Genomic DNA, 13,287 nt, shown 5'->3' with positions numbered 1-13,287 from the left:
TGATGGTGTAATATAATGTGGGTTGGCGGTGTAGGATAATGTGTGTTGGTGGTGTAGGATAATGTGTGTTGGTGGTGTAGGATAATGTGGGTTGGTGGTGTAGGATAATGTGTGTTGATGGTGTAATATAATGTGGGTTGGTGGTGTAATATAATGTGGGTTGGCAGTGTAGGATAATGTGGGTTGGTGGTGTAGGATAATGTGGGTTGGTGGTGTAATATAATGTGGGTTGGTGGTGTAGGATAATGTGGGTTGGTGGTGTAGGATAATGTGGGTTGGTGGTGTAATATAATGTGGGTTGGTGGTGTAATATAATGTGGGTTGGTGGTGTAGGATAATGTGGGTTGGTGGTGTAGGATAATGTGGGTTGGTGGTGTAGGATAACATCTAGACTGATGGCTTGTGTGACTGGATCTTATACTATATCTGATACAAATGTAAACAAAGCTAATGTAAATATTTCTCTCATGGATACAGTGTAGAGAAATAGGAGCCGTCTCCCATGAAGATATGATGAAAGTTCTCAATGAATTACAAAGTGTAAGTGTTTTGATTTTTTTCTTATCCTCATCTGGTCTAATTCACTATCACCAGACTATCTACCATCACCTGCCCCCATCTACCACCACCATCTACCATCATCTGCTCCCATCTACCATCAACAGCCCCCATCTACCATCACCTGCCCCCATCTACCATCACCTGCTCCCATCACCTGCCCCCATCTACCATCACCTGCCCCCATCTACCATCACCTGCCCCCATCTACCATCACCATCTACCATCACCTGCCCCCATCTACCATCACCTGCCCCCATCTACAATCTACCATCACCTGCCCCCATCAACCATCACCTGCCCCCATCTACCATCACCTGCCCCCATCTACCATCACCTGCCCCCATCTACCATCACCATCTACCATCACCTGCCCCATCTACCATCACCTGCCCCCATCTACCATCACCTGCCCCCATCTACCATCACCTGCCCCATCTACCATCACCATCACCTGGCCCCATCTACCATCACCTGCCCCCATCTACCATCACCTGCCCCCATCTACCATCACCTGCCCCCATCTACCATCACCTGCCCCCATCTACCATCACCTGCCCCCATCTACCATCACCTGCCCCATCTACCATCAACAGCCCCCATCTACCATCACCTGCCCCATCTACCATCACCATCTACCATCACCTGCCCCCATCTACCATCACCTGCCCCCATCTACCATCACCTGCCCCCATCTACCATCACCTGCCCCCATCTACCATCACCTGCCCCCATCTACCATCACCTGCCCCCATCTACCATCACCTGCCCCCATCTACCATCACCTGGCCCCATCTACCATCACCTGGCCCCATCTACCATCACCTGCCCCCATCTACCATCACCTGCCCCCATCTACCATCACCTGCCCCCACCACCATCTGCCCCCATCTACCATCACCTGCCCCCATCTACCATCACCTGCCCCATCTACCATCACCTGCCCCCATCTACCATCACCTGCCCCATCTACCATCACCTGCCCCATCTACCATCACCATCACCTGCCCCCATCTACCATCACCTGCCCCCATCTACCATCACCTGCCCCCATCTACCATCACCATCTACCATCACCTGCCCCCATCTACCATCACCTGCCCCCATCTACCATCACCTGCCCCCATCTACCATCACCTGCCCCCATCTACCATCACCTGCCCCATCTACCATCACCATCACCTGGCCCCATCTACCATCACCTGCCCCATCTACCATCACCATCACCTGCCCCCATCTACCATCACCTGCCCCCATCTACCATCACCTGCCCCCATCTACCATCACCTGCCCCCATCTACCATCACCTGCCCCCATCTACCATCACCTGCCCCCATCTACCATCACCTGCCCCATCTACCATCACCTGCCCCCATCACCTGCCCCCATCTACCATCACCTGCCCCCATCTACCATCACCATCTACCATCACCTGCCCCCATCTACCATCACCTGCTCACCTGCTGTAACTGCTGACTTTCAGGCCATGAAGACCTACCACCTGTACCAGAATGAGAGCAAGCAGGCTGAGCTGAAGCTGAAGAACGTGGAGTCTCAGAAACAAAAGGTGGAGCAGCAGCTCTCTGGGAAAAACAGCAGCAGTAGGAAACTCAAGGGGCTGGAGAGACAGGTGGAGAAGGTGAGTAATGGGGGGGAGGGATGGAGAAACAGGTGGAGAAGGTGAGTTCATGGGGGGAGAGACAGGTGGAGAAGGTGAGTTCATGGGGGAAGGGGGAGAGGTGGAGAAGGTGAGTAATTGGGGGGGGGGGTGTAAAGACAGGTGGAGAAGGTGAGCTCATGGGGGGGGGGATGGAGAGACAGGTGGAGAAGGTGAGTTCATGGGGGGAGAGACAGGTGGAAAAGGTGAGTTCATGGGGGAAGGGGGAGAGGTGGAGAAGGTGAGTTCATGGGGGGAGAGACAGGTGGAGAAGGTGAGTTCATGGGGGAAGGGGGAGAGGTGGAGAAGGTGAGTAATTGGGGGGGGGGGTGGAAAGACAGGTGGAGAAGGTGAGTTCATGGGGGGGGGATGGAGAGACAGGTGGAGAAGGTGAGTTCATGGGGGGGGAGGATGGAGAGACAGGTGGAGAAGGTGAGTTCATGGGGGGGGTTGGAGAGACAGGTGGAGAAGGTGAGTTCATGGGGGGGGGGGGGAGAGAGACAGGTAGAGAAGGTGAGAACAGTGTGGGGGGGGGGGATGGAGAGACAGGTGGAGAAGGTGAGTTCATAGGGGGGGATGGAGAGACAGGTAGAGAAGGTGAGTTCATGGGGGGAGAGACAGGTGAAGGTGAGTGTTGGGGGGGGGATGGAGAGACAGGTGGAGAAAGTGAGTTCATGGGGGGAGAGACAGGTGAAGGTGAGTGTTGGGGGGGATGGAGAGACAGGTGAAGGTGAGTGTTGGGGGGGATGGAGAGACAGGTGGAGAAGGTGAGTTCATAAGGTGGGGGGGGGGGGATGGAGAGATAAGTGCTTTAAGGGGTGGGGTGAGCTTATTGAATGGTCAGTTATGGGAGGGTGTGGTAGGCAGGAACGGAGGTCACTTGTTGATCACTAATTGGAGGCAAGAGTGGGGGATAAAGTTAAGACTGATGGAGAACATATCGTTCACAATTGTTACTAATATACTCATATGACCACTGAATGATTTCATGTACTGACCTGATAAACTAACTTGACCACTAAATGATTTCATGTACTGACCTGATAAACTACTTGACCACCAGAAACAACAGAAATATGCTGACAACAAGCTGAAGGCCCTGAAGGCTAGGAATGATTACCTGCTGTGTATAGACGCAGCCAATGCAGCCATCAACAAGTATTTTTCTGATGATATTTCTGATCTCATGGATGTAAGTCACCACTTCTGTTTAGTATAAGATCTTTGGCCAAGTAAATTAGCTCTTTATAATATCAATCTATTGGTCCTGGTAAAACTTAACTGTAGCTAATACAATGGTCTGATATAAAAGTATCAAATAGTGAGTGTAATCATTGAGCTGTCAGATCTGAAGAAGTTGAATGTCTTTCAGTGCATGGACTTTGGCTACCACAACTCCGTGGGTAGATCAATGATGATGTACCTGGGCATACACGAGCACCAGAAGAACACCCACGCCAAGTCCATCGACATGCTCAACGCCTGCATCACAGACCTGGACTCTAGAGCTGACAAGCAGAAGTTCATGGAACTCAACAATGTTTACTTTATGCTGCCCAAAAAATTTGAATTCCAGCCATTCAAAGGAGATGAGGTGAGTAGTGCTTTCAACTGGTTAATCATGGGTCTCTCAGATGGCATGTGTCATCAGATGGCATGTAGATGGTAGGCTCTATGCTGTTTGTCTGTTATTCAGATATCATGTGTTAATAACTAAATATATTAATCAGATAACATGTTAATTATCAACCTACCTTTGTAAATCAAATGGCATGTGTTATTGTACCTGTGTAAATCACATGACATGTGTTATTGTACCTATGTAAATCACATGACATGTGTTATTGTACCTGTGTAAATCAGATGACATGTGTTATTGTGTTACTGTACCTGTGTAAATCAGATGACTGATTAAAAACTCTACTGTCCTACACCAGGTGTGTCAGATCAGTGCACAAAAAGAAGTTCAAGATGACCTGCTACAGCGGCACTTGACCATTGAGGACAGGCTCAACAGTCTCAAAGTGGAGAATGATGAGGTATTTGTTTACACAGAGCTGTTGGTTCACTCTACTTGAGGTAGAGCTTGCCAATATGCTTGTGGAGTGCAACAGACACGGTTGAGTGGTGAAGTGGATAAGACCACAGTGAAATGAAAATGTTTTAATTCATGAATCATCCCATTTGATAGATCTGGAAGACGCTAGAAACTACGGAGAAAACGCTGGTTGATGCCATTCAAGTCAGGGACTACGACATTACCAAATACTTTGAGGATGAGTCCGCCCCGCCCAGGTCGCCCCATGAACAAGCTAAGCTGAGAGCTGACAGACTGGAGACAGAGTCCTATTACCTAGAGGTGCACACTCATCTAGTTTTTAGATTAAATCAATACTGTGTTATTGCTAGTTTAAAAGGAGTATCTGTATTCTAATGTAATAAATAATATCCGTATTCTATTCTAATGTAAAAAGTAGTATTTTTATTTTCTAATGTAAAAAGTAGTATCTGTATTCTAATGTAAATAGTAGTATCTCTATTCTAATGTAAAAAAAAAAGTATTTGTATTCTAATGTAAACAAAGCAGTTGTGTGTTTATTCCTGAGCTAATATTTGTATGTTTTGGTGAGCAGAAATTCAGAGAATACACACTGAGCTGCAACCGCTTGGCCAGACTTCAGTCTAAACATACGGCCATACAGAGGGCTCTAGGGGAGAAACAGAGCTCAGGGTCATCTCGGCCTCCCGCACCCCCACCTAAGCCAAAGAAACGCAGGATAGGCCACCACCCGCGGGTGGGACAACCCAAACTATTTGGGGGAAGTCTGGAAGAATATATTGAGGTAAAGATAACAAGAATTGTTTACATCAGGAAAATGGCAGAGAAAAACTCAGTGTTTACTAGACAGACAAACAAAAGAAAAATGTATTCATAAAATAAATAAAATAATTTAAGACTACTTTTTCAAGGAAACTTTAGTTGTACCACTGGTAACTACAATTGTTGTACAGCTAGCCACAGCTATGACAGCAACTGTTGACAGCTAGCTCCAAGTATGACAGCAACTGTTGACAGCTAAATGTACTGTATGGCTACTTCAGGTACATTTTATTTTTCCAGGCAACAAGCCAGGAAATCCCACTTATAATCAAGAGCTGCATCAGAGTCATTAATTTATATGGTAGGTTCTGTACCCTGTAGTATTAATTTATATGGTAGGTTCTGTACAATCTGGTAGTCTTGTTGATGGAAAGGTTACACTTTGAGACAAGAGAGTCAGTAGGGCAAATGGGGTGTAGAGAATCAAACTTGTGACTTTTATTTTATCACTTGTGAGCTCTAACACTGGGCCTGTGTTGATTTAATTCTGTGTGGGTTTTTTCAGTAGTAAATTTTGTATAAAGTATATTAAAAATTCTGTACCCTCTAGTATTAATTTATATTAATATTAGTATATTAAAAGGTGTATAAACCAATTTGACCCCCCCCCCCCAGCATGTATATGAAACAAGTGTCTGTTGTATGACATTAGATGACTTTATGTTAAGACAAACTGTTTGATCCGCAGGGCTTCACCACCAAGGTGTGTTCAGGGTGTCTGGCGCCCAGGTAGAAATCAATCAGTTTAAAAGTACATTTGAATCAGGTAAATATTGATCTCTCCTTCTTCTGTACATCATAATGTAAAAACTATCTGTACTTTTTTCATGTAACATTCGTATGTAGCACATGTACAGTGTACTATTTGTATGACACACATGCATAGTGTATCATTTGTGTGTAGCATGTATATACCCTGATGATCCGAATGTTGTGTTTGGTCCCCAGGAGAAGATGCTCTGGCTGATGTTATAGATGCTAGTGAAATCAACTCAGTAGCAGGGGTTCTAAAACTGTACTTCAGAGAACTCAGGGAGCCATTGTTTCCACTTCACCTGTTTGATGCTCTAGTGGAATGTACAAGTAAGAGAACCTCCAACCAGCTCTAGTACTCAGGCTCTTGTGTTTTAAAGCTTCAGTAAACTACTTGAATCATTTGACACTTGTCTGTAGTACTCAGATTCTTGTGTTTTCAGCTTAAAGCTTCAGTAAACTATTTGAATCATTTGACTCTTGTCTGTAGTACTCAGGTTCTTTTGTTTTCAGCTTAAAGCTTCAGTAAACTATTTGAATCATTTGACTCTTGTCTGTAGTACTCAGGCTCATGTGTTTTAAAGCTTCAGTAAACTACTTGAATCATTTGACTCTTGTCTGTAGTACTCAGGCTCATGTGTTTTAAAGCTTCAGTAAACTACTTGAATCATTTGACTCTTGTCTGTAGTACTCAGGTTCTTTTGTTTTCAGCTTAAAGCTTCAGTAAACTATTTGAATCATTTGACTCTTGTCTGTAGTACTCAGGCTCATGTGTTTTAAAGCTTCAGTAAACTATTTGAATCATTTGACACTTGTCTGTTGCAGGGGAGAAAGAAATGTCCAAACGTGTGGAGAGGATCAAAGATTTGTTGTCTGGGGTCAACCGAGCCATTTTTGTTGTCATGAGATACCTATTTGCCTTCCTAAACCAGTGAGTACACCTGTCAGTCTTGGTAGACCTGGGGGGGGTCTACGACAAATTCCCGAAAGACACTTGCCCGAATGCCGTTTGCCCGAATTCCGATTTCCCGAATGGACACTTGCCCGAATGCGACAAATGCCAGAATGGACACTTGCCCGAATGCGACAAACGCCCAAATGGACACTTGCCCGAATGCGACAAATGCCCGAATGGACACTTGCCCGAATGCCACTTGCCCGAAGGCTGTTTGCCCGAAAAATGTTAACATTATATATTACTAAATAATCATTCGTAATCAATTTAAATTTGAAATTTTGGTAAAAAACCCACATCTACGCAAAAAAGAAAGTGAAAAAAATCTATATATATAATTCTCTTCTGGGAGACGTTAGAAAACAAGCTGCAAGCGCGCCTTTGCAGTCCCCTCTCTTCCTCTCTATCGCTACCCCCCCCCCCCCCACCACCCCCCACCACCACCCTACATGGCCTGGTGAGTTGTAGTTCACTCTAAATGTTTACGCAGACATTTTAAATTAATTTGTATTTGATATTTAAAAAGTGTAGAAACATACTTTCTCTTTCATATATGAAATTAGACAAAAATACAATTTTCATTCATCTCCGGATTTTAAAATGAGTTTTGCTTTCTTTATTAAGTAATCGCTTCAACACATTGTCTTAACAAGGTGCATTAAATGGAGATCAAACATATCTGACTACGTTTAGTATTTAAATTCGCCACCTAGACCTCGCCTCATTCTTTTGTTAAATGATCACCACACAAGTTAAGCATAATAAGATAAACAAACAAACGCGTCTCTGTTCAATGTTGCGAGACGCCGCGCCGCCTACTACGCCGTGTCATAAAAGCTATATAACCACCGCAACACGTCGGCTAAACAAGGTGTTCAAAACATACATCGAAAGAATGTTAAAACACCGCCGCCAACATCACCTTACATTTATTAAAGAATAAAGTTTTTCTTACAGCTCTTTCTCAGTTTTGAAAAAAAAATAAAAGCTAAATTTAAAAATATAAACAACTTTTATGCTTAGAATTGTGTTTATAATCAAAATTTCAAACTTAAATTGATTAAAGAATGTCTATTTGGAAATATTATTTATTATCTAATACATTTTTCGGGCAAACGGCCTTCGGGCAAGTGTCCATTCGGGCATTTGTCCTATTCGGGCAAGTGTCCATTCGGGCATTTGTCGCATTCGGGCAAGTGTCCATTCGGGCATTTGTCGCATTCGGGCAAGTGTCCATTCGGGAAATCGGCCTTCGGGCAAGTGTCCATTCGGGAAATCGGCCTTCGGGCAAACGGCATTCGGGCAAGTGTCTTTCGGGAAAACGTCCGGCTCCCCTATAACAACCTCCTTTGGTACCTCAGTGACATCACATTTACAACAGATTCTGTTGTAAATTTGGTATCTCATTGACATCACTTGAATATTTGGTTCTTCACTGATATAGCATGTCACATTTACAACAAAAACATAACATTAAAATTGTATTTTGGTACCTGGTCCATGACTGACCCAGAATCTGACCAATTGTCTTTTCTAGCTTGACTGAATACAGTGATGAGAATATGATGGACCCTTACAACTTGGCCATCTGTTTTGGGCCAACGCTGCTGCCCATCCCACCAGACCGTGACCAGGTGACCTTCCAGGCTAGCGTCAATGAAATCATTAAGATCATCATTGTGCACCAGGAGGAGATCTTCCCCAATGATGGTGGAGAAATTTACGAGAAAATGATTCTTGACAGGTAAACATGTTTGTGTACAGTAGCTTGAAAATATTTTGTGATGGTCTGTTCTAAAGGTTCCACTAGTTGAGTGGTGGGCTAGTCTTTGTCCAGCTCTCTTCCTCTACACACAGATATGTCCAGGTGGAATTTAAAGCAGGCTTAAATCATCAACTTATATTTTATGTCCTGCATTTAAGACTTATAAAACCCATATCCTGTCCTTCTAAACAGAAAATAAAACATCCCATCAAATAACATCACAACCATAAAACATCCCACCCAATAACATCACAACCATAAAACATCCCACCCAATAACATCACAACCATAAAACATCCCACCCAATAACATCACAACCATAAAACATCCCACCCAATAACATCACAACCATAAAACATCCCACCCAATAACATCACAACCATAAAACATCCCACCCAATAACATCACAACCATAAAACATCCCACCCAATAACATCACAACCATAAAACATCCCACCCAATAACATCACAACCATAAAACATCCCACCCAATAACATCACAACCATAAAACATCCCACCCAATAACATCACAACCATAAAACATCCCACCCAATAACATCACAACCATAAAACATCCCACCCAATAACATCACAACCATAAAACATTCCACCAAATAACATCACTACTAATACTTTCAGTGATCTATTTTATAGGTGTAGTATGTAGTGACTAAACACATCTACATTTAACATTCTGTTTTAACCATGCTGTTTTTAACTAACCTGTTTAAATTTTTAACAAATAAGGATTTCATGGATAAGTCAGTCGTAAGTTTTATGCATTTAACCCTCGCTCTAAGCTAGAATGTAGCTGTACCACCATCTCTGGTAGAGATGACCTGTTTACCCAGTGTCCTTTGTTTCAATTAGAATTGACCTGTACCAACCACCCCTGTTGTTAAACTAGAATTGACCTGTTTACCTGTCCATTTGTTTTATTAGAATTGACCTGTTTACCAAATGTCCCTTTGTTTTAATTAGAATTGACTTTTACTGTTTCCCTTTATTTCAATTGACCATATGTGCTTTATATGATAATTGTGGCAACAGAATGCCAGTTTATATGCTAGTTTTAAGTTTCACAATAGATCAGGTTTATATTAGGATCAGTTTCTCATTATCTCAAGGCTAACATTCAGTGAAATATACTCTACTAGAGTTAATATAACGCTGTACTGACCCAGCTGTGTCCCACAGCTAACCCAGTAGGGAAAGTAAAGGTAGTTCAATAATAAATAGTAGTATAACTTTATTTACAAAAAAAAAATTGTTACTGTTGGTGCTTTTTTTTTTGCATTTATTTTTGTCTGTTCCCAAGATTAAGAAATGGACCTCTATTCAAGATGTTTTCTGCCTGTCCTCCCACAACCCACTTTTTTCATTTTCCGTCCCAGAACCCACTTGCCCAAATAAATAAAAAAATGTTTACATTACAGGTCTACCTAACCTTTACAAGGGAAATCATTTTATCAGAAATTTTTAATTTCTTAGAAAAAAAATATTTTTACATTTGTTGAAAGTTAAACACTACAATTTTTGCTGCACTCAATAATGACACTAACTGAATATATTTTCCCAACCTGAATGATCATTTTTTAAAAATTTGTCTAGTGAACCATAAATTACAGAATTAAGCTGTAAAAACAATTAAAATGTCATCCCACAAGTTAGCAGCTTTGTTTTATCCATGTTAGCCCACAGTGATAGTGTATCCCCTCCAGTAGTGTAGGCACTGTTGTGTTATTATATAGGACTGGTATGTAGCTTATCAGTTACTTTGTGCTGTAATGCCACAGTAGTGTTTTGTTCTTGTTTACAGACGAGACAGTGTTGATGCTGTTGATGATGATGAAGAAGAAACATGTTCTATCCCAAGTGACGAAGAAGGTTTGTGTTATCTCATACATTTACCTCTTGGTTGATTCTTCTTCTTCTGCCCTTTCTCAAACAAAAATAGTTAGACTTTAATAAATGATTTGCTTAAAGAGACACATTTGATCAGATATGTGAAAAACATTTTTTTAAACTTAAAAAAGACCAGTTATGGCAGACTATTGACATTAACCTTTAACCTCTTCACAGAGTCTGTGTATGGTAAGCCTCCATATTTTCTGTATCTGAGCACACTGTTGTTTGTTTAACATTCAGGCACAAATATTAACACATTCATTTAGAAACCAGTCCCTGCAACTTTTAAATACTTCAACATCCTGAAATTCAGTTATTTTCATGTTTTAAATCTTGTACTTTTAAAAAAAAAAATTCTTTATAAACTGCACACAAGGAAATATTGGCCTGCTCTGCATGAAGAAAGATTGCCTTAGCACTGACAGTCACATAACCTTATAACTTTGTACTGACAAGTTCCCAGAAAAATGCGCTATCTGGAAAACTGCCAACAGAAAAATGTGCAAATTCAAATTTTATGTATACAATTTAATTTTGTCATAATTTGTGGAAATATGTTTATACTATGCTACAATCTACATGTAGTCACCCTTTGTATGTCTATAAATGCTCAATATAAGAAAACAAAAAAAATGACCTTGTGCACTTTTTATGCGCAGTTTTCCATTTTTCTGTTGCACATCTTTCTGGTCAGCATACTGACAATATACATGACCACACTTTGTGCTGATAGTGATATGACCAAGTATCTATAGTTAGTCACATGACCAAATCTTATACTGACAGTCACATGGCCAAATCTTGTTCTGACAGTCACATGACCAAATCTTTGCTCTGACAGTCACATGACCAATCTTTGTACTTACAGTCACATGACCAAATCTTTGCTCTGACAGTCACATGACCAATCTTTGTACTTACAGTCACATGACCAAATCTTGTTCTGACAGTCACATGACCAAATCTTTGCTCTGACAGTCACATGACCAATCTTTGTACTTACAGTCACATGACCAAATCTTGTTCTGACAGTCACATGACCAAATCTTTGTTCTGACAGTCACATGACCAAATCTTTGTACTGACAGTCACATGACCAAATCTTTGCTCTGACAGTCACATGACCAAATCTTTGTACTGACAGTCACATGACCAAATCTTGTTCTGACAGTCACATGACCAAATCTTTGCTCTGACAGTCACATGACCAATCTTTGTACTTACAGTCACATGACCAAATCTTGTACTGACAGTCACATGACCAAATCTTTGTACTGACAGTCACATGACCAAATCTTTGTACTGACAGTCACATGACCAAATCTTTGTACTGACAGTCACATGACCAAATCTTTGTACTGACAGTCACATGACCAAATCTTTGTACTGACAGTCACATGACCAAATCTTATACTGACAGTCACATGACCAAATCTTTGTACTGACAGTCACATGACCAAATCTTTGTACTGACAGTCACATGACCAAATCTTGTACAGACAGTCACATGACCAAATCCCATCTAACTTGTTAAAGCCATTGCCATAAACCCAGTAGAACAAACTGATGTGAACTAGCTGTGATTTTTTTTTTTGTGCATTGCTTTATTCTGGATGTGTTGCTTTAGCATGCTGAGATTTTTGTCCTGCATCGTTGTTGTAAGAACATGCAAGAAATGTTTTCAAGTTTTGCTTGTATGAATAACATCAGTTGTATGAAGAGCTAAATGTAGCAAGTAATTAATTTCAATTACACAAGGGACATTGGATGACTACATGTTCTTAAGTTTCCTGGAAAAAATGAGTCTATAAGTTTTTTCCCTCAAGTCACTTGTATGTTTAACAAAGGATTACAAATCAGACTTACTAACATCACACCTCATTTAAAGTTAAAGACCATACTTTTCTACTGAAGGCAGTTTGGTGTTAACTTTTTTAGTACCTCATGACCTACAGCTGTACCTCATGACCTACAGCTGTACCTCATGACCTACAGCTGTACCTCATGTCCTACAGCTGTACCTCATGTGTTACAGCTGTAGCTCATGTCCTACAGCTGTACCTCATGTCCTACAGCTGTACCTCATGTCCTACAGCTGTACCTCATGTCCTACAGCTGTACCTCATGTCCTACAGCTGTACCTCATGTCCTACAGCTGTACCTCATGACCTACAGCTGTACCTCATGACCTACAGCTGTACCTCATGTCCTACAGCTGTACCTCATGTCAATATTTTTTTAAATTCAGTAACAGCATGTACACATTTTAACTGTTTTTTTTTTCTTTAATTTTTTTTTTCTGGTATCAAACATAAGGCATTACATTTAGGTTAATACACATAAGTTATAATGATAAATATAATTGTTACTTGAGTTTCAAAGTATGAAAATGATTCTATTGCCAACACAACAGACACTCCACTGACCTAACTAATACTTACTGGTGAATCAACAGAACCTGATGTTGTTGAGGCCACAGCTGTCTTTGATTTTGAAGCCAGATCAGCCCGTGAACTCTCCTTCAAGAAAGGTGACACTTTGGTGCTGTACAGTCGTGTGTCCAGTGATTGGTGGGAAGGATGTTTCCACGGCAAGGAGGGTCTCATCCCAGACAAATACATTCTTCTCAAACATGTGTACGTTTTAGATTCATTTGATTTTCAGAGCACTGTTACCTCCCCTGGTTACCTAGTGATATAAATTTTCAGAGCATTGTTACCTCCCCTGGTTACCTAGTGATATATATTTTCAGAGCACTGTTACCTCCCCCTGGTTACCTAGTGATATAAATTTTCAGAGCACTGTTACC

At 41.6% G+C, this 13,287-nt stretch overlaps 1 protein-coding gene across 17 annotated transcripts in view; it reads left to right on the top strand.

Moving 5' to 3' along the window:
• The window catches only part of LOC131949803 (SLIT-ROBO Rho GTPase-activating protein 1), a 68,415-nt gene that overhangs the window by 53,093 nt on the left and 2,035 nt on the right, over positions 1-13,287 (top strand). For 12 of the 17 annotated variants that reach the window (XM_059311779.1, XM_059311780.1, XM_059311777.1 and 9 more), the window contains 16 exons: positions 478-540; positions 2,042-2,197; positions 3,279-3,407; positions 3,588-3,809; positions 4,153-4,254; positions 4,407-4,574; positions 4,849-5,058; positions 5,337-5,397; positions 5,785-5,862; positions 6,045-6,179; positions 6,675-6,780; positions 8,342-8,548; positions 9,318-9,338; positions 10,390-10,457; positions 10,653-10,664; positions 12,934-13,114. In XM_059311779.1, coding sequence (XP_059167762.1) covers positions 478-540; positions 2,042-2,197; positions 3,279-3,407; positions 3,588-3,809; positions 4,153-4,254; positions 4,407-4,574; positions 4,849-5,058; positions 5,337-5,397; positions 5,785-5,862; positions 6,045-6,179; positions 6,675-6,780; positions 8,342-8,548; positions 9,318-9,338; positions 10,390-10,457; positions 10,653-10,664; positions 12,934-13,114 — 1,919 coding nt within the window. The remainder of the gene's footprint in view (positions 1-477; positions 541-2,041; positions 2,198-3,278; positions 3,408-3,587; positions 3,810-4,152; positions 4,255-4,406; positions 4,575-4,848; positions 5,059-5,336; positions 5,398-5,784; positions 5,863-6,044; positions 6,180-6,674; positions 6,781-8,341; positions 8,549-9,317; positions 9,339-10,389; positions 10,458-10,652; positions 10,665-12,933; positions 13,115-13,287) is intronic. The other 5 variants (XM_059311774.1, XM_059311781.1, XM_059311775.1 and 2 more) reach the window with 3 other exon arrangements.

This window comes from Physella acuta, unplaced genomic scaffold (assembly GCF_028476545.2).
Source record: "Physella acuta isolate Inbredline_101_S28 unplaced genomic scaffold, ASM2847654v3 ptg000714l, whole genome shotgun sequence".
Lineage (NCBI taxonomy): Eukaryota > Metazoa > Mollusca > Gastropoda > Physidae > Physella > Physella acuta.
This window is presented reverse-complemented; position numbering and strand designations above follow the sequence as displayed.